This window comes from Podarcis erhardii (genome assembly GCF_964252035.2).
Source record: "Podarcis erhardii genome assembly, chromosome: 1".
NCBI classification, from domain to species: Eukaryota; Metazoa; Chordata; class Lepidosauria; order Squamata; family Lacertidae; genus Podarcis; species Podarcis erhardii.
This window is the reverse complement of record NC_138497.1, coordinates 134,136,858-134,160,982: the sequence shown is the minus strand read 5'-3', so window position 1 is coordinate 134,160,982 and position 24,125 is coordinate 134,136,858. Positions and strand designations below refer to the sequence as shown.

General features: G+C 43.4%; 1 protein-coding gene across 1 annotated transcript; it reads right to left on the bottom strand.

Annotated features, from left to right (window-relative positions):
- Positions 1 to 1,690: 1,690 nt before the first annotated feature.
- COPS8 (COP9 signalosome subunit 8) lies at positions 1,691 to 21,005 on the bottom strand. The gene is made up of 8 exons (XM_081849950.1): positions 20,846 to 21,005; positions 20,397 to 20,467; positions 12,209 to 12,257; positions 10,969 to 11,101; positions 8,079 to 8,186; positions 7,600 to 7,662; positions 4,201 to 4,242; positions 1,691 to 3,043 (listed from the first exon to the last, which is right to left on the bottom strand). The coding sequence occupies exons 1-8, from the start codon at positions 20,924 to 20,926 to the stop codon at positions 2,964 to 2,966; spliced, it is 627 nt and encodes a 208-aa protein (XP_081706076.1). The 5' UTR covers positions 20,927 to 21,005; the 3' UTR covers positions 1,691 to 2,963.
- Positions 21,006 to 24,125: the final 3,120 nt, after the last annotated feature.

The following is a 24,125-nucleotide window of genomic DNA, read 5'->3' as shown; positions in this document are numbered from 1 at the left end:
CTCCACCAACAGGAGTGGGGGGTGGGAGGAGGAGAAAGAAAAGCCCGCAAGAAAACAAAAGGCACTTTAGAGGTATTTAATACTTAGTGCAGACCTGGCAAGTTCAGTACAGTGGTACCTCGGGTTACAGATGCTTCAGGTTACAGACTCCGCTAACCGAGAAATAGTACCTCAAGTTAAGAACTTTGTTTCAGGGTGAGAATAGAAATCACGCGGTGGCAGCGGGAGGCCCCATTAGCTAAAGTGGTACCTCAGGTTAAGAACAGTTTCAGGTTAAGAATGGACCTCCAGAACAAATTAAGTTCTTAACCCGAGGTACCACTGTACAAAGGAAAAAGAGTGAAAGGTACTGACGTGTAAATACAAGCCTTAGCAGGGAATGCTGAGAGTCTCTTCAGTGATGCACTGATGAGCTAGAGGCAAGAACGTGAAAACTGAAGACTTTTCCAGGAGCACAAAGATTTCAAACGTTTTTAGCAACAAGTTCTTGCTGCTAGTTGGTGGTGCTCATCCCACCTGGCCCAGGAGGCCAACACAGGAGGGGCGTGTTGGATTTTCAGAGTTCAGCACTTCTATGAATGACTTCCGGGTGGGGGAGAAGTTGAGGGAAGATGGACATGCTTTCAGTGATACAACCTGAACGGCTTCTTCCATGCCACTCCCCGGATCACAGACATGCAATTCAACCATGGCCCACAGACCCCTGGTGTAAATAGCTGGTTTCCTGAGAGAAATTCAGTCATCCAATCTGTGAAATTCTCTCTCTATGGTCAGTGTTATCAAGGGAAGCAACTGCATGTGCATATCTCTAAAACCGCAAATGTTTGTATCAATAAAAGTAAATAGTTCAGTAAATGATTGAGGAGTCCCTTTGTCTCTTATTCCATTTTACTTGACATGTTCATCTACTTACTGGCTTGCTCCACATTTTTTTTGTCTTTTCAGCTGCCTTCCATGCTCTTTCCACACCGCTCCATAGGATTTCCAGCCCCTTTCCCTGTCCAGTTCTCAGCACCTGAAATTCTTCCGCAAAAGCATATTCTCTAGTTCTCCAGAACCGCCCCCCTCGGCTGCATTCCCCACCCTGCTCCTCCATCACGCAACACTTGCACTGCATTCCTGAACAAATTTACTTGACAGTACATCTGAGGAAACATGATGTAGCTCTTACTGTGAGGTCCATTGAGAAGGAACTATGTCATCTACATTCTGCAGAAGATCTATGTCCTAGAATAGAGGACTACTGCTGCTAGATAACGTGGATCTACGTGCTGAAATGGGACGCGGGTGGCGCTGTGGGTAAAACCTCAGTGCCTAGGACTTGCCGATCGTATGGTCGGCGGTTCGAATCCCCGCAACGGGGTGAGCTCCCGTCCTTCGGTCCCAGCTCCTGCCCACCTAGCAGTTCGAAAGCACCCCTAAGTGCAAGTAGATAAATAGGTACCGCTTTATAGCGGGAAGGTAAACGGCGTTCCGTGTGCTGCGATGGTGCTGGCTCGCCAGAGCAGCTTCGTCACGCTGGCCACGTGACCCGGAAGTGTCTGCGGACAGCGCTGGCTTCCGGCCTCTGAGCGCGCAACCCCAGAGTCAGTCACGACTGGCCTGTACGGGCAGGGGTACCTTTACCTTTAAGTGCTGAAATAATGTTAATACTAAAGGCATCACTAGAAGAAAACCTTAGAAAGTAAGATTCTGGTCTGATGTAAGCACACTTTAATATTACCAAAATTAACTTCCAACAATTTCAAGAGCTGAGGCTCCCCCCTCCCCACAATAAATAATAGTTTGAGATCAATGGTTACACTCACAAAGAGCCCCTTAAAGTAACTGTGTACATACTGGGACCTTCTTGCACCCAAAAACATCCAAAACACTGTCAGAATGTAGAGTAATAGTGCATTGGGAGAACAAAAGGACAGACACTACCCATTTCAGAGACAAGCTATGAAATGATGGTGACCAACACCTGAAGAGGGGAACAGATGAAAAGAGAAAAAAGAATGAGACTCTACAGGAGGGCTGCATTTTAAATGGAAGCATTACGGACAAGGGCATGGCAAGAGCAAGCTGCTTCCTTCCAGACAGTACTGAAGATGGCAATCAATATGATCAGGATTCCAATTCAGAAATGTTCATCCAAAGTTGCAGCATAATTTCATCCATTTACAACAACCACAGAACTATTTTCTCAGTGATGGCAAACATGCTCCAGAATTGCTGGCTTAAATACAAGCCACATATGTCTGAAAGAACCTAAACACCAATGAGACCATCATCTAGCTAACTGAAGCCAGATGAAGCTCTCTGAAAACTACACCCCAATATTTTCCCATCTTCCCCCAGAAGACCTAATGGGTGCTCAAATATGCTTTCAAAATGGTCACTTAGTTTCCTTTTAAAGAGAAAAGGACACATTGCATACAGCAGTCAAAAACCGCCTAGAGTAAGGAGACTTCAGGTAATTAAAAACAGAAAAAGCAACTTCAGAACCTCATTATAAAGGAAGAGTGTAATCTTTAGCATGTAGTATCAGACTCCACTTTCTATGGAAAGACACTGCAAAGACTGACCCCCTCAGACTTACACCTTGTTCCCTGATCTGGGTACAATCCTTCCATGTCCTTTCAGAGTTCAGTTTCTGTTCCACCCATGACAACGGATGACACTCTTCTCCACTGCTGCATTTACAAGACATCAGCGTTGGAGAGGAGCTGCCTTCCTCACAATAAAGCACAAGAGTTTAAAACTGAATATATAATGCTGCTGTGCAGCTGGTTGATAATCAGGGGGAATCAAGTGAATTAAACCCTTGCTCCAGCAAAACACACACAAAGATGAAATGCAAAACTATGTTTTACCAGCATATTCCATAATAGTGCATATATTGCAACATTCAACAGGACAAACATAATGTTGAAAGGTCTAGAAGTACACAGGATGCAATGGATGAGTGACTGGAGTTATCAGTTTTCCAGGAAAGCCACATAGTCAGTTAACCGAGCCAACTGCTGTTCATTGGGAATCGGCGGGACTGAAGCAGGTTCTGAAAATAAGGCACAAAATGGGATAAAAATTAGAAGGAGTGGGAAGGGAAACTGAGTAATAGCCCCCTGCCACTGAAAAGCACAGAGAAGTCACATCTGAGGTCTGATCCATATTCAGTTAGGAGGCACTGCTTTTGAATTGCCAAGTACAATGGGCAGCGGATGTGTGCCCCAGTAAAGGGTCATCTGGAGAGTGGAAAAGGATCTTTTTCTTGCCCTGTTGGGGGATTCACTCCCACATGGAAATCAAGGCCCAGGCTCAAGTTCTATTCTTGTGCCCAAGTCTTACATGATTTTACATAGGTTCTGACACAATACTAGTACATAAATTAGATGGCGTAGATATAAAACCAACTTGTGTGGCGCCTTGAAGACTAACCGTTGTATTCAACATAGCACTAAGTAATTAGTTCTGCCAATGAAAGGGATTTCTTGCTCCTGCAATGGAAAGTCCCCCTCCCTCTCTTTCCCCTCCAAATCTGTTTGAGAAGTTCACCCAACCATCTGCAGCAGATCTGGGGAGGTCAAGGGATGGGGGGGGGGGGAGTCCTATTGCACTTGCATTGACCAGATGAGGAAGGAGAAGGCCACCCAAACACATCTATTATGGCATATGCTTTTGTGGACCACAGTCCACTTCATCAGCAAGCAAACATACATATGACTAAGGCAGGCAGAGGGGAGTGAGGCCAGAGAGAATTGAAATCTAAGGCCAAACAGCGATTATTACCTAAAAGCAAAATAAACTACAGTAATCAACAAGGCAGTGTTGGTGACTGCACAACTTTGTGCTATCGACAACAATACTTTGTTAACTGGCTACTGCGATTATTGCCCCTGCTTTTGCATTTCATTTCCCAGACTCACTTTCCAATACTTGTCTTACAATTAAATGCATACATACTTGCCAATATAGGATTATACTTCCTGCATCTGAAAGAATATGCCATAATAAATTTGTTTGAGTATAATTTAGCTGGATACAATCTGAGTAGACCCATTAAAATTAACAGACCTAAATGAGCTGTGCCCAGTAATTTCCATGGGCCAACTCTGGATAAAAACAATGCTGGATCCAACCCATACCTTTTAACTCTGCTGATTTTGCCATGGCAGACTACCACCCTCTCGACATAACTCATGAATGAACACATACCTGATAACGGGTGAAATCTGTTGAATGAAGGCTCTTGGGGACCTGAGACAGTGATACAAAATGACATTTATAAATTATTCAAGGACCATTGCACCAAGAATGAGTTTCTAGATGTACCTAATTTTACTGTGAAATCTTTTATAGAGCTATCCATTACTAAGTTGCTTACTTGCTATAGAGATTTTACTTGCTTTGCCTAAAAGCACTGCATTCAGTGAATCCTTTCAAACTTCTCATTAAGGCGTTCTTTTTCAGTAACTGACTTTATCAGTTGAAGCAGAGTTTACCCTGAACTCAAGTAAGGCATGTATCACACCTAGCATGACTGGAAGATACTAAAAATCAAATAAAGGTGTTCTGCAGTTTGGAAAAATCCCCAGCACTGGGTCATTGAGGCATTTACAACATTAATTAACTGCTGGTCAGAAATGATGTCTAGGACTATGAAAAGCCAGCTACTGAAAATGCTGCTGGTGCTAAGAAATGGACATTTATTCTGTTCTCAGTTGCTCACTCTATCTCTTTTCCACTTTCAAGATACGAAAACAGTGATTCATCTATACTCCTATACTTCCCACTGCTGCCTTCCACAAGGAGCCCGTTCCCTCTTGGCCTGGAGAAGGGGGGCACTAGGCGTATTGTGAGGGCTACCAAGTTGTATTACTGCTGCTCCTCAAAATTCTCTGTGGGCGGCACCCAGAGAACTAGTAAATGGAGTTATAGTCACAGGAAATGAGAAATTTTAACAGATTTCCCCCAAAAATAAAATTCAGCTCCTGAGGGTTGAGAGATGTTCTGGAATGGAATGAGAGGCAATGCAGGAATCTCTATTGGGTAGCCAGCTCTTCCATTTGTAAGAGAGCAATTGTAAACCCAAGCCTGTGTGTTAGAGGACTGGCTTATTTGCTGTTAATTACTTTTTGTTACAAACTTGCTTAAGATTTTGTGTGATGTAAGTATCACTACAGGAGCCAACACTGGCTGAAAAGAACACTGTAATTATTAACTGTTCTACAGCTATGCTCCATCTCTGTCATATAAAATTGTTGTAGGTTCCTTTGTTTTGTGGGGAATTCACCTCAAGGAACTCCTGCGGCTGTTAAAAGAAGCTAAAACTTTAAAAAGAGCAGTTCTGTAAGATTACTCCCTATCCTGAAGAACTATTCACAAATAAAAAACCCCAAACTGAGTTAAATACGTATTATAAAGGTTAAGAACTAGTTAAAGAGACAGCAAACAAACCTTAGAGAAATTTTAGTTGGCTTGGAGTACACACAGTATTTAGCAACTGATCAAGCCCTGTTTGTTCTTTATTCCATTAATGCAGAACATTAGAACATGGGCAGGCAACCGAAGGCCCGGGGGCCGGATCTGGCCCAATCGCCTTCTAAATACGGCCTGCAGATGGTCCGGGAATCAGCATGTTTTTACATGAGTAGAATGCATGCTTTTATTTAAAATGCATCTCTGGGTTATTTGTGGGGCATAGGAATTCATTAATATATTTTTTTCAAAATATAGTCGTCGTCTGTCCCCCCACAAGGTCTGAGGGACTGTGGACAGGCCCCCTGATGAAGTTTGCTGACCTCTGCATTAGATTCAGCAACCAAATTACAAACTAACCCAAGTTGGTTGTAATTTCAAAATGGCAACTACAGTAAGTTTTCACTACACTTTATTTGCATCACACAAACTGACGAACATATTCAACTGAGTCTCCAAAGCCAAGGCTAGTTGAGAGAAATTAAGGCACATTCTGTTTTCCTTTGCCTAAAAGTTTTTTTAAAATATATATATATAATTTTTATTAACCGACCAATCAAATCAAATCAAATCACATCACATAAATTCCGAATTACAAAGCCGAATTTTAAATTTTTGTTGAGGGGACCCATATTTCAAGTTCCGAAGGGGGATTCTGATCATCTTCTTGCTACTGCATTCATATCCAAATCAGTCCAGATAAAGTTCATAATTCTATCCAGTCTTATCTTGCTGTTTCCACATCTCATCTTGTTCATACATTTTTTCTTTTTCCTTTATGCTCTCTTCTGATAATCTCCTTAAGCAGATAAACACCAATTATATCCTGTGTGGATTTTTCCGTTCGACCAATCCTCATATTGTGATGGTTTCCATATATCATCACTTTCATAAATAACATCGCTCTTTCCATCATTAATCTCAGGGTCTGTTGTTCTTAAGTCCCACTGAGGAGTCTCACCCACAGTATAAAAACAGCTCTTTCCTCCTCCCAGACTCAGGTCCTCCGACAGAGCTTACCAATATGGCAATGGTATTTTTAACTGCGTCATTCCAGAGCTCTTAAACTTTCCACGCTTTTCTTAAAACATGCTTTGGTTAGAAACTTTATCTCCACACAGTCGTAAATCCACAGCTTAAGTCATTAAAGTGGCATTTCTGACTTGGGGGAGGGGGTTCTTGTTTAATCACATAGAGGAAAGAAAGAAAAGTTTTTTCCCCCTCCCCCATCCAGTCCCTTTGCCATACCGAGTCTTGGCTGTCTTCTCAAGATTGATTCTTGTTCTTCCGACTCGTCTTGTTTATCAGAGAACTCTTCAGTTAGCAGTCTTTACTCCCCCTCCTTCCTTGAAATATGTGCATTCGCTTCTTCCTAATTGTTCCTTTTGAAGTTCTTGCAGCTAGCGGCGCGGATCAGAGACTGCGTCTAGGAGTGCCGAAATCCACAGGAGGGCATTCTGCCTAGTGCCCCCATCCCCATAAATTCGGGGGTGGTATAGGGCACCGCAGGCAAGGGCAGCCCCCCCCCCCAATCCTGGGAGGGTAGGGAGGCTATTTACTCCCATCACAGCCTCCTAATTACCCCCTGTGGGTCGGAGAGATGTTATTGTCAGCCATCTTCTGATCCGCCCCTGGTGGTCCCTCCCTCCTTTGCCTAAAAGCTTTACACCCGCTTGCTTACCGTATTTTTCGCTCTATAAGACGCACCAGACCACAAGACGCACCTTGTTTTTGGAGGAGGAAAACAAGGGGGGGAAAATTCTGACTCTCAGAAGCCAGAACAGCAAGAAGGATCGCTGCGCAGTGAAAGCAGCAATCCCTCTTGCTGTTCTGGCTTCTGGGATAGCTGTGCAGCCTGCTTTCGCTCCATAAGACGCACCCACATTTCCCCTTACTTTTTAGGAAGGAAAAAGTGAGTCTTATAGAGCAAAAAATACGGTAATTAAAGCTGTCTGTGCCCATGAGAAATACGCCAAGTCATATTTCTGACATTATGTTTCAGGAATACCCCTTGCTGTTTTTTAACTTTGAATTAAGTACTGGCATGCAAATGTTAATTATCCTTTTAAATTCATTCACAGGAAAGGCAAGCGACAAAAAGACACAATGTCTTAATGAATCAAGAGCTCCACCTACCTGGCCTTTTAGGCATAACCATGCGAGTGGATGAATCTGCTTGCCATCCCTGATCAAGAACACCTAAAATGATTAAAATGAGATGCAAAATCATCAATGCCATACAGAACCTTCAACAAGGGAAATTCTGTTCTGAAAATTTCCTTACCTTCTGTGCAAGAAGCATTTTTATTTTACTATGCCCCCATATACTTTTTTTGCTACAATGAGAGCAAATAAAAATCCACTTGAAAGCCAAAAGCAAAATGGGAATAATATCTGTTCAGCAGTCAGATGCCATTAAACAGTAATTTTAAACAGTGAAGTCCATTAATTTCAATGGGTCTACGCTGAGTGTGACTTACTTGGGTATCACTCTTTGAAAACCTACAAGTTTTACTGTAGTAGACCAGTACAAGGTTACTCCATGGTGTGAAACACCAAGTTTAATAAAGCGTTTTTTTACACACACACACACACACACACACACACACACGTACCTTTCACTGCTTCTTCTATAGGAAGCCCAACAAAGGCTGCAAAGTCATCTGCACTTATTGAGGTATATGCTTGAGAGACCAGTCCAAATGCTCGCCGCCTAGTTGCATCTATTAGAGAGATAATGGGGAAGAATGATGAAAATCAGATGTAAAAAAAATGTTTTGTATGTTTATGTAATGAATAAATTGGGGGGGGGGGTTAAGAGCTTAATGCATATGACAAAAGCATAGCCCCATGGGAAAGTGGTTATACAGAGGCATTTTCAATGTACAGTGGTACCTCGGGTTACAAACACCTCGGGTGACAGACTCCGCTAACCCGGAAGTAGTACCTTGGGTTAAGAACTTTATTTTATTTTATTTTTTGAATAATATTTATTAGCTTTTCAACAAGAAAAAAGTTACAAAAATAGTAAAAAGAAAATACAAAAAGATACAAAACCAGAAAAGAAAAGAAAAGATGAAAACAGTTAAAAATAAATCCCTTTCTATTATCTTACCACTCATTTACTTATTTTCATGACTTCCTCACACCTCCCTTTTTTGTATTCCAGTTAATATTTAGTTCAGCAAATCCATACTCTCTTTGTTTACTCTTAGTTCTTTATCTTCACATATTATAACTTCGAATTTTCATCTAATATCAAGCCATTTTTACATATTCCTATTTTATCTTATTGCTAAAACCACTTCATTTCATTCCAACATCATTAACATTCAATAATTTTACAGTGTTTCTGTAAATCTTGGGTTAAGAACTTTAGCTCAGCATGAGAACAGAAATCGCGTGCCAGCGGCATGGCGGCAGTGGGAGGCCCCATTAGCTAAAGTGGTATCTCAGGTTAAGAATGGTTTCGGGTTAAGAACGGACCTCCGGAACGAATGAAGTTCGTAACCAGAGGCACCACTGCACCCGAAAACAACTGTTGCACATAGGAAACTGGTGAGGACACAACCTTCTAAAATATGCTGGCTAAGTACTCAACTTGGAGATAAGTAGTCTTGATAAGAAAACTAAGTGCCCCTGAAGAAACCTGCCTTCAGCCAAAACATTTTGCACTTTTCAATATTTTAGAAGGACTCTGGGTCCAAAACCAGTTTGAAGTCCATATCATGATATCGATTTCATAATTTTTGACCTGGCAATATATTGCAAATCATGATTTTTGTGTGTGTGTATGTGTGCCCTATGCAAAAATCACAATGTGGGAAAAATCATGAAGTCAGTCAATCCTTCTCTCGACTCCTGTAGCCCCTGGTAACTCTGCTGGCTCAGCTCTCCCCTGTCTCCTGCAGGCGACAGAGAATCACAAGAGAAGGCACCATCAAAAATCACAATGCAGGAAAAACTGTGAAGCCAGCCAATGCCTCTCGATAGCTCCAGCCTTATTTCAGACATTGTGATATATCATGATATCTAAAGGTAAAGGTAAAGGTAATGGGACCCCTGACCATTAGGTCCAGTCGTGGCCAACTCTGGGGTTGCGGCGCTCATCTCGCTTTATTGGCCGAGGGAGCCAGCGTACAGCTTCCAGGTCATGTGGCCAGCATGACTAAGCTGCTTCTGGCGAACCAGAGAAGCATGGAAATGCTGTTTACCTTCCCGTCAGAGCGGTACCTATTTATCTACTTGCACTTTGACATGCTTTTGAACTGCTAGGTTGGCAGGAGCAGGTACCAAGCAATGGGAGCTCACCCTGTCGTGGGGATTTGAACCACCGACCTTCTGATCGGCAAGTCCTAGGCTCTGTGGTTTAACCCACAGCGCCACCCGCATCCCATCATGATGTCTAGCTTGTGATATATTACGATGCTGAAAACCAGATACTGCCCAGCCCTCTGGGTTAGATCTACCTATGGCATACTTACAACTAATATAAGTCCACTGATTTCAATGGGACTACTATGAGTAAGATTTTATCAAGTACAACCCTCTATCAAGAGTTTGACTTTGATACCATTCTGAGGCTTCAATGGGAATACAAACAAGTTGTGCTACCTTAATTTACGGATCATCATACAATACAAGTAAGAATTTGCCCAATATGGCCACAACAAAACAAAGGAATCCAAACATGTATGTTGCCTGAGCTGCAGTGGGCTTTTCCCATTCTTCGCTTCCAAACAACATGCCAAGAACTTGGCAACAAGCAGAGTAGCAGGTGTTCCTGAGCACCTTTATTTGTGAAAAAAAATATCCTGAGATCAGTGGAACTTCAATTAGGTAGACATGCATAGAATTGCAGCCTTCAGGCATCTTCTGTATAGACAAACCCAACTCCTCTGACAACTTCAAGTTTTGCTTTGTAATCTCTGAGTTATATTCAGACAGGTCTCCTTCTGTTTATGGGTCATCACTGGAGAAGGGAGAGGGGTGATTGTCACTAATTGTTCCTTCCCCTCTGCCACTTCCCATGCTGTTCTGGGGAATCTCCCACTTCCCAGAAAGAGCTTTTCAGGAGCAACGTGGGTTGCAGCGGGACTGGTAAAAACCAACTCTCTTCCTCTATGGGCAGACTTCCATCCACAGATAGCATCAATCCCACCCCTTTGAAAATAAGTCAAACTGCTTCATCATAAATTATCACATGGCCATATACAAGCCAACCCCAAGTACTGTGTTACATCAAACTTGTACAGGAGACAAATCACCAGGCACTAAAATTAAAAGAGAAACAAAAGAGCAAAATCTTTAAGGAAATGCTGCAAAGTTCATGCAAACTCTCTTTTTTCACAGTGATTATGCATACACTAACAGTCAAAGCTTTTGAATCTGTATTGGAACAGGACAAAACAGCAATTCTAAATTCTGTGCTGATTTTGAGCAACCATTTGAAAGAACACACTTCCACACCAAGTGAAAATGACTAGGGTTTTTAGAAAGATGTACCTCTAAGTGCTTCCATGATTGGCTGAATAGATTCAGACCACTGGTGTGCACCAATTGTTGTATAAATTCCAGGGAAATCTCTTTGCCAGATTCTCTGCCCCACTGACCAAATTGCACCAAGTTCAGGGTTTGCCTACAAAGAAAGGAAGAAAAATTATTTAGACGGACAAGCCATTGATCAGCAGATGAAGAGGGAAAGGAAGAAGTCCACAACTAGAGTAAATGGAGCGACCAAGAACTCAGCTGTGGTGGCCATGAGAGCCAAAAACCAGCATGTTCCCCTATTAGCAACTGATTTAGGTTGCCTCTGTTGCTGGATCATAAACTCTGCCCAACCAAGCACTTGAGCAGGAAGCAGCATTTTAAAACCTCTTTTCTTCCCATCTGCTCTAGCACCTACTTCTGTGCTTGATTTTGACTGCTGCTGCTTTTTGTGCATCTTCAGTGGAATCCTTTAGTTCCTTCCCCAACCCTCTCACTTCTCACATTAAGCATCAAGTGAAGCACAGTGCCCTCCATCTGGCCTCTCAACATCCCACTCCAGAAAATCGGGGGGGGGGGGGATAATACTTATTGCACCAACTCTCTTGGCACCATCCTCCCAAAATTAATTAAAGCCCAATATGCAAGACTCTCTAGGTCACTCAATCAGTTAAAGTGATTCCACTTGTATGCAATTTGTGAAGAGTTTGGCTCTAAAGTAAAATGGTTCTACTGCAATTGTTATTTCTTTGTGGAGTGCCCATCCTAAGGATGTTAACATTCAACATCACTCCCAAGTTCCGTCAGCCACACTGAACTTTCATGTGTTAAATGCATGCTTAGAATCTAGTATCTCATCAATTCCTACCAAGCAAAAGCAAAATTCCTCATGTGCTCTATAGTTGTAAGCTGCTGCTGTGGAAAAAGAGGGACTGGGCGGTAAAACACATTTGCAAGAAAAATGAAACTTCTTCTACCTAATCCATGACGTACTCTAGAAATGAGTCTGAACTCAGACATGAAATACTCTGCATGGAGCACCTGAGATGTACAAACTTAAAGAGATAAAATACAAATCTATAAAATACAGCAAGTATCTATTAAACAATAGCAAAACGCAACCTCAGCAATCTCAACAGCAATAGAACATTTGTTCAGCAACCAGCAAAGGTGTTGCTTTTTAGCTTTCACTTTTGGAAACACAACCCTAAAGTTATGCGTGACACCTCTATCCTTTAAAGTATTGAAAACTACTTACAGACTTAATTGCAGGAGGGATTCTTTTCCACAAATACCGTGCATTGTTCCTAATAACATAAAAGTGTCAATTTAAAGTATTTTTTTTAAATGACATTAACTAAAAACAAGTGCTCACTACTAGAAGACTATTAAAAGAGGCAACAATTCAAAGAGAAGCAAGAAACATATTCCGAACAATGCAACACTTTTATATAAGCTGCAGATAACATTTCAAACAATGGAAACACACAGATTTCACAAATTTTCTTTCTTTTTTTTATCTAGCAGCATGTCCACATATGGGCATGTTTAGTCCTCATGCAGTCTATACTATGTACAGGAAAAAACATTTTAGCATATAAAGTTTCGCTTCTAACATCAAGTACAGTGGTACCTCTAATTACGAACTTAATTAGTTCCAGAGGTCCGTTCTTTACCTGAAACTGTTCTTAACTAGAGGCGTGCTTTCGCTAATGGGGCCTCTTGCTGCGTCGCTGGCACACGATTTCCTTTCTCATCCTGGGGCAAAGTTCTCAACTCGAGGTAACTCTTCCAGGTTAGCGGAGTTTGTAACCTGAAGCGTTTGTAACTCGAGGTACCAGTGTACAAGGTCTGGAACACATCTTCTGCACACTTGATACTTCCTGTAAGCCACACGTGTGTGCATAGGCTAAGCTGCGGTAAAACAGAATGTTCTGTTGCTCGGGTATTTAAAACAATGTGTAGCCCAGTGTAACGTATAAGTCGCCTGTTTGGCTGGGATTATAACCTCACACAGGGACTGGCCAAGACTGGAAAGAGCAAAGAAATGAAGAGAAGGGGTGGTAACACCTAGAGACAAGGAAGCTGAAGGTAGAAGGTGGGTTAAGGGGTAGACTAAAACAGATGAACCTGAAGGATGGATAGGTAGAGAATGAGGCCCAAAGGAAAGAACAAGGAGGCAGCAAACTGAAGTGAGAGTTCATTGAAGAGGAGCCTCTGAAGAATGGTTCAGATCAGGAAAGGCTGTATGCTGGGTCAGAAGAGAAGATAGAGAGAAGCTTGTCAAGAAACAAGGTGTCTCAAGAAGTGTTCACGGTAGTCAGGGGCCTGAAATGCAGACAGTGGGCAGAGCACAGTTGGAGGAGACATGAATCTGTAGAAACCAGAAGGTGGGCAAAAGTACACAGATGCAGCTGTGTGCAATGGGAAGGAGCAGGAGACATTTAGAGGGCTGGGGAATGTGAGCAAGGAACCTTGTGGTAACTAGGTCTAGAGCTGAGACATTGGCAAGGGAATCCTGCCAAGTGCTGCTTCTGTTGCCTCTGAAGGATTGTGACTGACAACTATGAAGGTCAAAAAGCAAGGGTGAGTCGGTTCACATACTGATTTGTCCTGAGCTGATATTTAGTAAAGTGAGCTGTACCGGGTGAATCATGCTAGCTTTGTAGAAACAAATATTACAATCTGACTTAACAATCTTGCCCATTAAGGATCTGCAAAATTCAATTTAAAAAGTGCAGTATTTTAAAATCCCACTGATTATTTAAAAAACATATTTTTTATTAAAGATTTCTTGGTTTACAAAAGTATGTAAAATGTCTCTTTTTTCAACTTACAGTGAGGGGGGAAAAGTATTGGATCCCCTGCTAAATTTGCCCGTTTGCCCTCTGACAAAGAAATGACCAGTCCATAATTTTAATGGTAGGTTTATTGTAGCTGTGAGAGACAGAATAACAACAGGAAAACCCCCAGAAACCCAGAAGACAAAAGTCAGCGATTGATGTGCATTATAATGAGTATTTGATCCTTTTGCAAAAGATAACTTAGTACTTGGTTTCTTAGGCAAGGTATATCTAAATACCTTTTTTAACTCATTATAGATCATTTCCCAAAAGGCCTTCACTTTCGGACATGTCCACCAGAGATGAAAGAACGTCCCTTCCGCCTCTTTACACTTCCAGCATTTATTATCAGACAGGTGATATATCTTAGCAAGCTTGACTGGGGTCATGTACCACCGGTATATCATTTTCATAATATTTTCTTTCAGGGCACTACATGCCGTGAATTTCAATCCGGTGGTCCATAACCTTTCCCAGTCCTCAAACATAATGTTATGTCCAATATCCTGTGCCCACTTTATCATGGCGGATTTGACTGTCTCATCCTGTGTATTCCATTTAAGCAGCAAGTTATACATTCTTGATAGTAATTTGTCTTTAGGTTCTAACAATTCTGTCTCTAATTTCGATTTTTCCACCTGAAACCCAACCTTTTTATCTGTTTTGAAAATTTCCCGAATTTGAGCATAATGCAACCAATCTCGCACCTTGCTTTTTACATTTTCAAAACTCTGCAGCTTCCAATTGTCACCATCTTTTTCAATTAATTCCCAATATTTTGGCCAGTAGGCCTCCATGTTAAGTCTCTTACGTGCCTTGGCCTCTGCCGGTGAAAGCCACCTTGGTGTTTTGCTCTCCAATAAGTCTTTATATTTTGTCCAGACCATAAAAATTGCTCTTCTAACAATATGATTTTTGAACATTTTATGAACTTTAACCTTGTCGTACCACAAATACGCATGCCACCCAAAAGCGTTATCAAACCCTTCCAGATCTAGGACATCAGTGTTCTCTAACAAAAACCAATCTTTCATCCAGCAGAAGGCTGTAGATTCATAATATAACCTCAAGTCTGGCAGGGCAAATCCCCCCCTTTCTTTCGCATCTGTTAGTATTTTAAACTTAATTCGGGGCTTTTTGCCCTGCCAAACGAACTTAGAGGAGAAGATAGAGAGAAGCTTGTCAAGAAACAAGGTGTCTCAAGAAGTGTTCACGGTAGTCAGGGGCCTGAAATGCAGACAGTGGGCAGAGCACAGTTGGAGGAGACATGAATCTGTAGAAACCAGAAGGTGGGCAAAAGTACACAGATGCAGCTGTGTGCAATGGGAAGGAGCAGGAGACATTTAGAGGGCTGGGGAATGTGAGCAAGGAACCTTGTGGTAACTAGGTCTAGAGCTGAGACATTGGCAAGGGAATCCTGCCAAGTGCTGCTTCTGTTGCCTCTGAAGGATTGTGACTGACAACTATGAAGGTCAAAAAGCAAGGGTGAGTCGGTTCACATACTGATTTGTCCTGAGCTGATATTTAGTAAAGTGAGCTGTACCGGGTGAATCATGCTAGCTTTGTAGAAACAAATATTACAATCTGACTTAACAATCTTGCCCATTAAGGATCTGCAAAATTCAATTTAAAAAGTGCAGTATTTTAAAATCCCACTGATTATTTAAAAAACATATTTTTTATTAAAGATTTCTTGGTTTACAAAAGTATGTAAAATGTCTCTTTTTTCAACTTACAGTGAGGGGGGAAAAGTATTGGATCCCCTGCTAAATTTGCCCGTTTGCCCTCTGACAAAGAAATGACCAGTCCATAATTTTAATGGTAGGTTTATTGTAGCTGTGAGAGACAGAATAACAACAGGAAAACCCCCAGAAACCCAGAAGACAAAAGTCAGCGATTGATGTGCATTATAATGAGTATTTGATCCTTTTGCAAAAGATAACTTAGTACTTGGTTTCTTAGGCAAGGTATATCTAAATACCTTTTTTAACTCATTATAGATCATTTCCCAAAAGGCCTTCACTTTCGGACATGTCCACCAGAGATGAAAGAACGTCCCTTCCGCCTCTTTACACTTCCAGCATTTATTATCAGACAGGTGATATATCTTAGCAAGCTTGACTGGGGTCATGTACCACCGGTATATCATTTTCATAATATTTTCTTTCAGGGCACTACATGCCGTGAATTTCAATCCGGTGGTCCATAACCTTTCCCAGTCCTCAAACATAATGTTATGTCCAATATCCTGTGCCCACTTTATCATGGCGGATTTGACTGTCTCATCCTGTGTATTCCATTTAAGCAGCAAGTTATACATTCTTGATAGTAATTTGTCTTTAGGTTCTAACAATTCTGTCTCTAATTTCGATTTTTCCACCTGAAACCCAACCTTTTTATCTGTTTTGAAAATTTCCCGAATTTGAGCATAATGCAACCAATCTCGCACCTTGCTTTTTACATTTTCAAAACTCTGCAGCTTCCAATTGTCACCATCTTTTTCAATTAATTCCCAATATTTTGGCCAGTAGGCCTCCATGTTAAGTCTCTTACGTGCCTTGGCCTCTGCCGGTGAAAGCCACCTTGGTGTTTTGCTCTCCAATAAGTCTTTATATTTTGTCCAGACCATAAAAATTGCTCTTCTAACAATATGATTTTTGAACATTTTATGAACTTTAACCTTGTCGTACCACAAATACGCATGCCACCCAAAAGCGTTATCAAACCCTTCCAGATCTAGGACATCAGTGTTCTCTAACAAAAACCAATCTTTCATCCAGCAGAAGGCTGTAGATTCATAATATAACCTCAAGTCTGGCAGGGCAAATCCCCCCCTTTCTTTCGCATCTGTTAGTATTTTAAACTTAATTCGGGGCTTTTTGCCCTGCCAAACGAACTTAGAGGAGAAGATAGAGAGAAGCTTGTCAAGAAACAAGGTGTCTCAAGAAGTGTTCACGGTAGTCAGGGGCCTGAAATGCAGACAGTGGGCAGAGCACAGTTGGAGGAGACATGAATCTGTAGAAACCAGAAGGTGGGCAAAAGTACACAGATGCAGCTGTGTGCAATGGGAAGGAGCAGGAGACATTTAGAGGGCTGGGGAATGTGAGCAAGGAACCTTGTGGTAACTAGGTCTAGAGCTGAGACATTGGCAAGGGAATCCTGCCAAGTGCTGCTTCTGTTGCCTCTGAAGGATTGTGACTGACAACTATGAAGGTCAAAAAGCAAGGGTGAGTCGGTTCACATACTGATTTGTCCTGAGCTGATATTTAGTAAAGTGAGCTGTACCGGGTGAATCATGCTAGCTTTGTAGAAACAAATATTACAATCTGACTTAACAATCTTGCCCATTAAGGATATGCAAAATTCAATTTAAAAAGTGCAGTATTTTAAAATCCCACTGATTATTTAAAAAACATATTTTTTATTAAAGATTTCTTGGTTTACAAAAGTATGTAAAATGTCTCTTTTTTCAACTTACAGTGAGGGGGGAAAAGTATTGGATCCCCTGCTAAATTTGCCCGTTTGCCCTCTGACAAAGAAATGACCAGTCCATAATTTTAATGGTAGGTTTATTGTAGCTGTGAGAGACAGAATAACAACAGGAAAACCCCCAGAAACCCAGAAGACAAAAGTCAGCGATTGATGTGCATTATAATGAGTATTTGATCCTTTTGCAAAAGATAACTTAGTACTTGGTGGCACAACCCTTGTTGGCAAGTACAGAGGTCAGAAGTTCCTGGTAGGTGGCCACCAGGTTTGCACACATCTCAGGAGGTATTTTGTCCCACTCCTCTTTGCAGATCCTCTCCAAGTCAGTAAGATTTTGAGGCTGATGTGTAGCTACTTGAACCTTCAGCTCCCTCCACAGATTTTCAATGGGATTAAGGGCTGGAGACTGGCTAGGCCACTCCAGGACCTTAATGTGCTTCTTCTTGAGCCACTCCTTTGTTGCCTTGGCCCTGTCTTTTGGGTCATTGTCATGCTGGAATACCCATCCTCAACCCATTTTCAATGCCCTGGCTGAGGAGAGGTGCTCACCCAAGATTTGACAATACATGGTCCCGTCCATCGTCCCTTCAATGCGGTGAAGGTGTCCTGTCCCCTTAGGAGAAAAGCACCCCCAAAGCATAATATGTCCCCCTCCATGTTTGATGGTGGGGATGGTGTTCTTGGGGTCATAGGCAGCATTCTTCCTCATCCCAACACTGCGAGTTGAGTTGATGCCAAAGAGCTCGATTTTGGTCTCATCTGACCACAACACTTTCACCCAGTTCTCCTCTGGGTCATTCAGATGTGCATTGGCAAACTGCAGATGGGCCTGTCCATGTGCTGTCTTGAGCAAGGGGACCGTGCGGGCTCTGCAAGCTCTCACAGTCCTTCATGGCATAGTGTGTTACCAACTGTTTTTATGGTGACTATGGTCCCAGCTACCCTGAGATCATTGACAATTTCCCCTTGTGTAGTTCTGGGCTGCTTCATCATCGTTCTTCAGAGCATTGCAACTCCACAAGATGAGATCTTTCATGGAGCCCCAGAGTGAGGGAGGTTGCCAGTTCTTTTGTGTTTCTTCCATTAGCAAATTTTTGCACCAATTGTTTTCACTTTCTCACCAAACTTCTTGGCAATAGTCTTGTAGCCCAGTCCAGCCTTGTGCAGGTCTACAATCTTGTCCCTGACATCCCTGGACAGCTCTTTGGTCTTCGTCATGGTGGCTACTTTGGAATATGCTGGACTGATTGCTTCTGTCGACAGGTGTCTTTTGTACAGGTACTGTAATGAGCTGGGATTACAGGTAAGACCTCTCCCTTACACCAGGTGCTTCTAATCTCTGCTCGTTACATACAGTGAAGATACCAGGTAGCCTGACATCTGGCTGGTTGATAGGGGATCAAATACTTACTTCACTCATTATAATGCACATCAATCTCTGACTTTTGTCTTCTGGGTTTCTGGGGGGTTTTCCTGTTGTTATTCTCTCTCACACAGCTACAATAAACCTACCATTAAAATTATGGACTGGTCATTTCTTTGTCAGAGGGCAAACGGGCAAATTTAGCAAGGGATCAAATACAGTGGTACCTCGGGTTACAGACGCTTCAGGTTACAGACTCCGCTAACCCAGAAATATTACCTTGGGGTTAAGAACTTTGCTTCAGGATGAGAACAGAAATCGTGTGGTGGCAGCAGGAGACCCCACTGGCTAAAGTGGTGCTTCAGGTTAAGAACAGTTTCAGGTTAAGAACGGACCTACAGAACAAATTAAGTTCTTAACCTGAAGTACCACTGTACTTTTCCCCCTCACTGTACATTTTCTACAGATGGGGTTGGGTGGCAAAGTTTCTATTCTACTTAATGTATGTGTGGGGTTTTGTGTCAGTGATGCTTGCGCAAGTTCTCTTAACTATTCACTTGTGTTCCTTTGGTGGTGAGGAAGGTTGGAGTTGGCTAGGGTGTGGTTGCTTGTTTATGATTGGCTGTGGTGAACTTTGTTTTCACGTGTGAGTGGGATCGAGCCTACAGGTAAATTTTGCAAAGTTGCAGGTTACGTGCTTCAACACGCCCCCTCTCACACAAAAAGAATTCGCCAACTTCACCAAGATAAAACTTTGTGGCACCAAGCTCAGATACCATGGGGTACAAATAAACAGAAACCTCAACAAATTATACCTCCCTGTGGTGACAAATCAACAAAGACCTAAAGAGATGGAACAACACCAACTTCACTCTCTCAGACAAAATAGCCATAATCAAAATGATCACCCTTCCAAAAAAATCCCACTGATTCTGAAGTTAAAACATGTGCTATTCCCTCACTGAAAACAAGAGAACTTCAAAGTGTTTCACTATTGATGTGCCACACTCTTGTTTAAAACAGTATCAATAAAGAATGTCAAGTAAAATTTTCTGTTCACCCAGGCATTTGAGGACTGAAAGATACTGACAGTGGCCAACTTGGAATTAGTATCTATGATGTATGTGATTGCCCTTAGATGTATTTTTTAAATTTTAAATTGCATTGTCTCAACAGTTCTGATGATTGTTGCCATGTGTTCCTTTGGGAGGAAGGCAAAACAAATAAGCCTCCTTTTGTGCGCCTGTTCCGCAAACTCTTCCAATTTCACAAGCACTACCCATCTCCACCTGCTTTATGAAAGTACTGAAGAATTAAATAAATAAGTAAAGCTCAGAGTGACCCTCTAGCAGCTGCTGCTTTCAAAGACACACTTCTTCTCAAGTCCAGGTACAGTGGTGCCTTGCAAGACGAAAAGAATCCGTTCCGCGAGTCTCTTCGTCTTGCGAAGCAAGCCCATTAGTGGATTAGCGCTATTAGCGGCATAGCGGCTTAGCGGATCAGCTGTTAAGCGGCTTAGCGGATCAGCTGATAAGTGGCTTAGCGGCTTAGAAAAAGTGGGGGGAGGAAAAAAAACCCGCAGGAACTCGCAAGACATTTTCGTCTTGCGAAGCAAGCCCATAGGAAATTCGTTTTGCGAAGCACCTTCAAAACGGAAAACCCTTTCGCCTAGCGGGTTTTCCGTCTTGCGAGGCGTTCGTCTTGCGGGGCACCACTGTATTAGAGGTAGATCGAAAACAATTTCTACTTACATGTCATTATGTAAAAGGTACAAAGCTAGGAGTTGCGCATAAACGGGTGGTGTTGCTATTCCTCCAGGGGCCTAGAAAATAAAAATAAAAGCGGTTTACAGAATTAATGGCAACTGAGTGATTACATGCATCAATTTCTGCCATCTCCCCCCCCCCCCGGCTAGCATGGGAGGCTGTTTGAATCCCTTGATCCCAGAGGCTGCCTCTAGTTTAACCAGTTCCTGTCTCGGGTTCTTCGCCGTCTCTGTTTCGCCCCCCCCCCCGCCCCGAAGAGAAGCTTCTCCTGCGTCTGGGCTGCGCAACTTCAGCCCCCGCGCGGAGAGAGGCCTCGCCAAGGAGCCCCCCCCCCCCGGCGCCTGGCGGGGGGAGGCCGAGAGGGAGGCGGGCCCGCCGGGGGGGGAGGGGAAGCAGCCTCAGGCAACGCCGCCCCCCCCCCCCGCCCCACAGACCTCCAGCTCCTGCGTCTCGCACTGCTCCAGCAGCTTCCGGTAGCCGAGGCCGCCGCTCGCCGCCATCACCGCCACTGGCATCTTCGCGCCGGGCGCCGGCTCCAGCCCAGGCGGAGGGACGGGTCCTCCAAGGCGCGCAGGCGGGCGCTCTCGCCGCTCTCCCTCGGCTTCCGCTTCCGGCCCAGAGGATTGACGTCACCCGCGCCGACGGGGGGGGAAGGCGCCACAGAGATAGGGAAAGCAGAGAAGCCCCTCGCAGCCTACAACTCCCATCATCCCCCTCGCGGCTCTCCTCGCCTGGGGATGACGGGAGCTGTAGTCCCTGGATACCCCGGGAGTCAGAAAGTCAAGAGGGGCCCTACGGAATTGCTCGGACATCCTTGGAAGGCTGCTATTGGCGGCTAATGGATTGAGGTTGAATCCTGACAAGACAGAAGGACTGTTTTTGGGGGACAGGAGGCGGGCTGGTGTGGAGGATTCCCTGGTCCTGAATGGGGTAACTGTGCCCCTGAAGGACCAGGTGTGCAGCCTGGGAGTCATTTTGGACTCACAGCTGTCCATGGAGGCACAGGTCAATTCTGTGTCCAGGGCAGCTGTTTACCAGCTCCATCTGGTACGCAGGATGAGACCCTCCCTGCCCGCAGACTGTCTCGCCAGAGTGGTGCATGCTCTGGTTATCTCCCGCTTGGACTACTGCAACGCGCTCTACGTGGGGCTACCTTTGAAGGTGACCCGGAAACTACAACTAATCCAGAATGCGGCAGCTAGACTGGTGACTGGGAGTGGCTGCCGAGACCACATAACACCAGTCCTGAGAGATCTGCATTGGCTCCCAGTACGTTTCCGAGCACAATTCAAAGTGTTGGTGCTGACCTTTAAAGCCCTAAATGGCCTCGGTCCTGTATACCTGAAGGAGCGTCTCCACCCCCATCATTCTGCCCGGACACTGAGGTCCAGCTCCGAGGGCCTTCTGGCGGTTCCCTCACTGCGAGAGGCCAAGTTACAGGGAACCAGGCAGAGGGCCCTCTCGGTAGTGGCACCTGCCCTGTGGAACGCCCTCCCAGCAGATGTCAAAGCGATAAATCCAGAAGACATCTTAAGGCAGCCCTGTTCAGGGAAGTTTTTAATCTGTGATATTTTAGTGTATTTTTGGTTTTTATGGAAGCCGCCCAGAGTGGCTGGGGAAACCCAGCCAGATGGGCGGGGTACAAATAATAAATTATTATTATTATTATGATGCTATGACAACTTGGTGAGGCCTTTAGGGACAAGATTCAGACAGAGCTGGATGCCACCGTTGGAGCAAGTCCCGCGGGAGCACCTCCTCTGAGCAGCCCTGTTTAGGGAAGTTTTCAATGTTTGATGTTTTATTGTATTCCTAATATTTTGTTAAAAAATACATTTGTCCCCAAACCAGAAGCCTCTTTGTTAGGTATAATAGGTGAAGAGATACCAATAGAGGATAAAAGCTTTTTTATGTCTGCAACGATGGCAGGGAGAATGCTACTAGCCCAGAGATGGAAGGAAGGAGAAGCACCAACCAAAGAAGAATGGCAGGTGAAACTGATGGAATATGCAGAGATGGCGAAACTGACAGGGAAGATCCGAAACCAGGAAGATCAAGTATTTCCAAAAGACTGGAGTAAATTTGTAATTTATTTAAAAGACCACTGTAAACAGTTAAAATCTTTGGCAGGGATGTAATGGCACTTGTAATATGGAATTATTTGTGGTAATTATGGTTATATAATAGATGGATAAGGGTAAAAGATGCAGTAAACTTAAATCTAAATACGGAACCCATAGAGGGAAGGAAGGAGGTTCGAAGGCTTGAAAGAACCTTGTATTTTAATGTTTGAAATGCTTTTGTTTTATATGTATAAAATCATCAAAAACTCAATAAAAATCATTTAAAAAAGAGGACATTTGTCAGGAGAAAGTTAAGGGGAGTGCAGCCCTGCTCGTTCTCCTAGATCTCTCTGCAGCTTTTGGAACTGTTGGCCACTGGAGGATACTTAAGTGGTGCCTCAGGAAGGTATGGATGGGGGGGCACTGTCCTAAAGGGCTCCTGGGAATTATCCTGGGGTGTCCCACAGGGCTCCATCTTGGCCCCCGTGCTATGTAACATCCAAAGGAAGCCTCTGGGAGCTGCCATTAGGAGATTTGGAGTGAAGTGCTGTTAAAATGCTGGTGGCAACTAGTTCCATCTCTAGCCCTGGCTTTGTATGTGTGACACCCTCTGCCAGGCACACATTTGTGAATTCAATGTTTCTTCTGGTAATGTGTAAATATTACCAAAAAAACAGCCCCACCTTCTCTGGCAAGCCTTGCTCTCACTCACAAGCCCCTTATCATCAGTAAAAAAAAAACTTGGGCAAGATTCATGTAACGAACCCTATCAGAAGGGCTTCTGCTTGTGCAATGGGGCTCCCCACTTCCCATTACTTGGCAGGGGTGCATGTGTCAGGACCCCCAGAACATGGGTGGGACGGGGGTTGTTCTGCCTGACACGCTGATAGATTTGCACAGATGGAACATTCAGCATGGTGCAGAGTTCAATCCCACCCCTAAAGTCCACCTAATTCTCATGGATGGAGCAGTTACAGTTTCTAAGATAACTCTTTCTTTAGCAGCCGTTAACAACTCCCTTCTAACAATGAAAGTTGCAATTAAGTTTTTATATGTACTGGAAGCCGCCCAGAGTGGCTGGGGAAACCCAGCCAGATTGGCATGGTATAAATAATAAAATTATTATTAATAATATACAGTTTGGAAGAGGCTGAATCTGCATTAAATGCGAGAACAGGTAGATGGGCTCTGCATGGGTCTGTGTCATTTTGAATTCCTAGCAGTTAATCAGGTTTATTTGCCACAGGAGGGATTGGAGCGTAGTTCAGCCCCGCTTGGCCTGCGTTTCCTCTTTCCTCCAGGTGGTGGTGCTGCTGCACTGCCAACTGCCCACCTAGGGCTGCCATTATTTCTCACTCAAGAGCCAACATTGACTTTTCCTCTCCGTCCATAGCAGTGTAACTTTGGCATAGATCTGTTTTATTCTTTCCTCCTTCTCTATCAAGACATTTCTCTAACAGGGTGACCATCTCACCAATACAGAAAAGCTCACAGGGTAGCTTTGTTGTTTGCTATAAGTCAATTCATTATGCTGAAGTTCAGGTGGATGAGCTAGCTAGAGCCCATGACCATGTCAGAAAAAGAACAGCCTGGTAGACATTGCAGCCAGACAATGTGGTCATTCCTGCGGTTTCACTATGAGATAGACTGC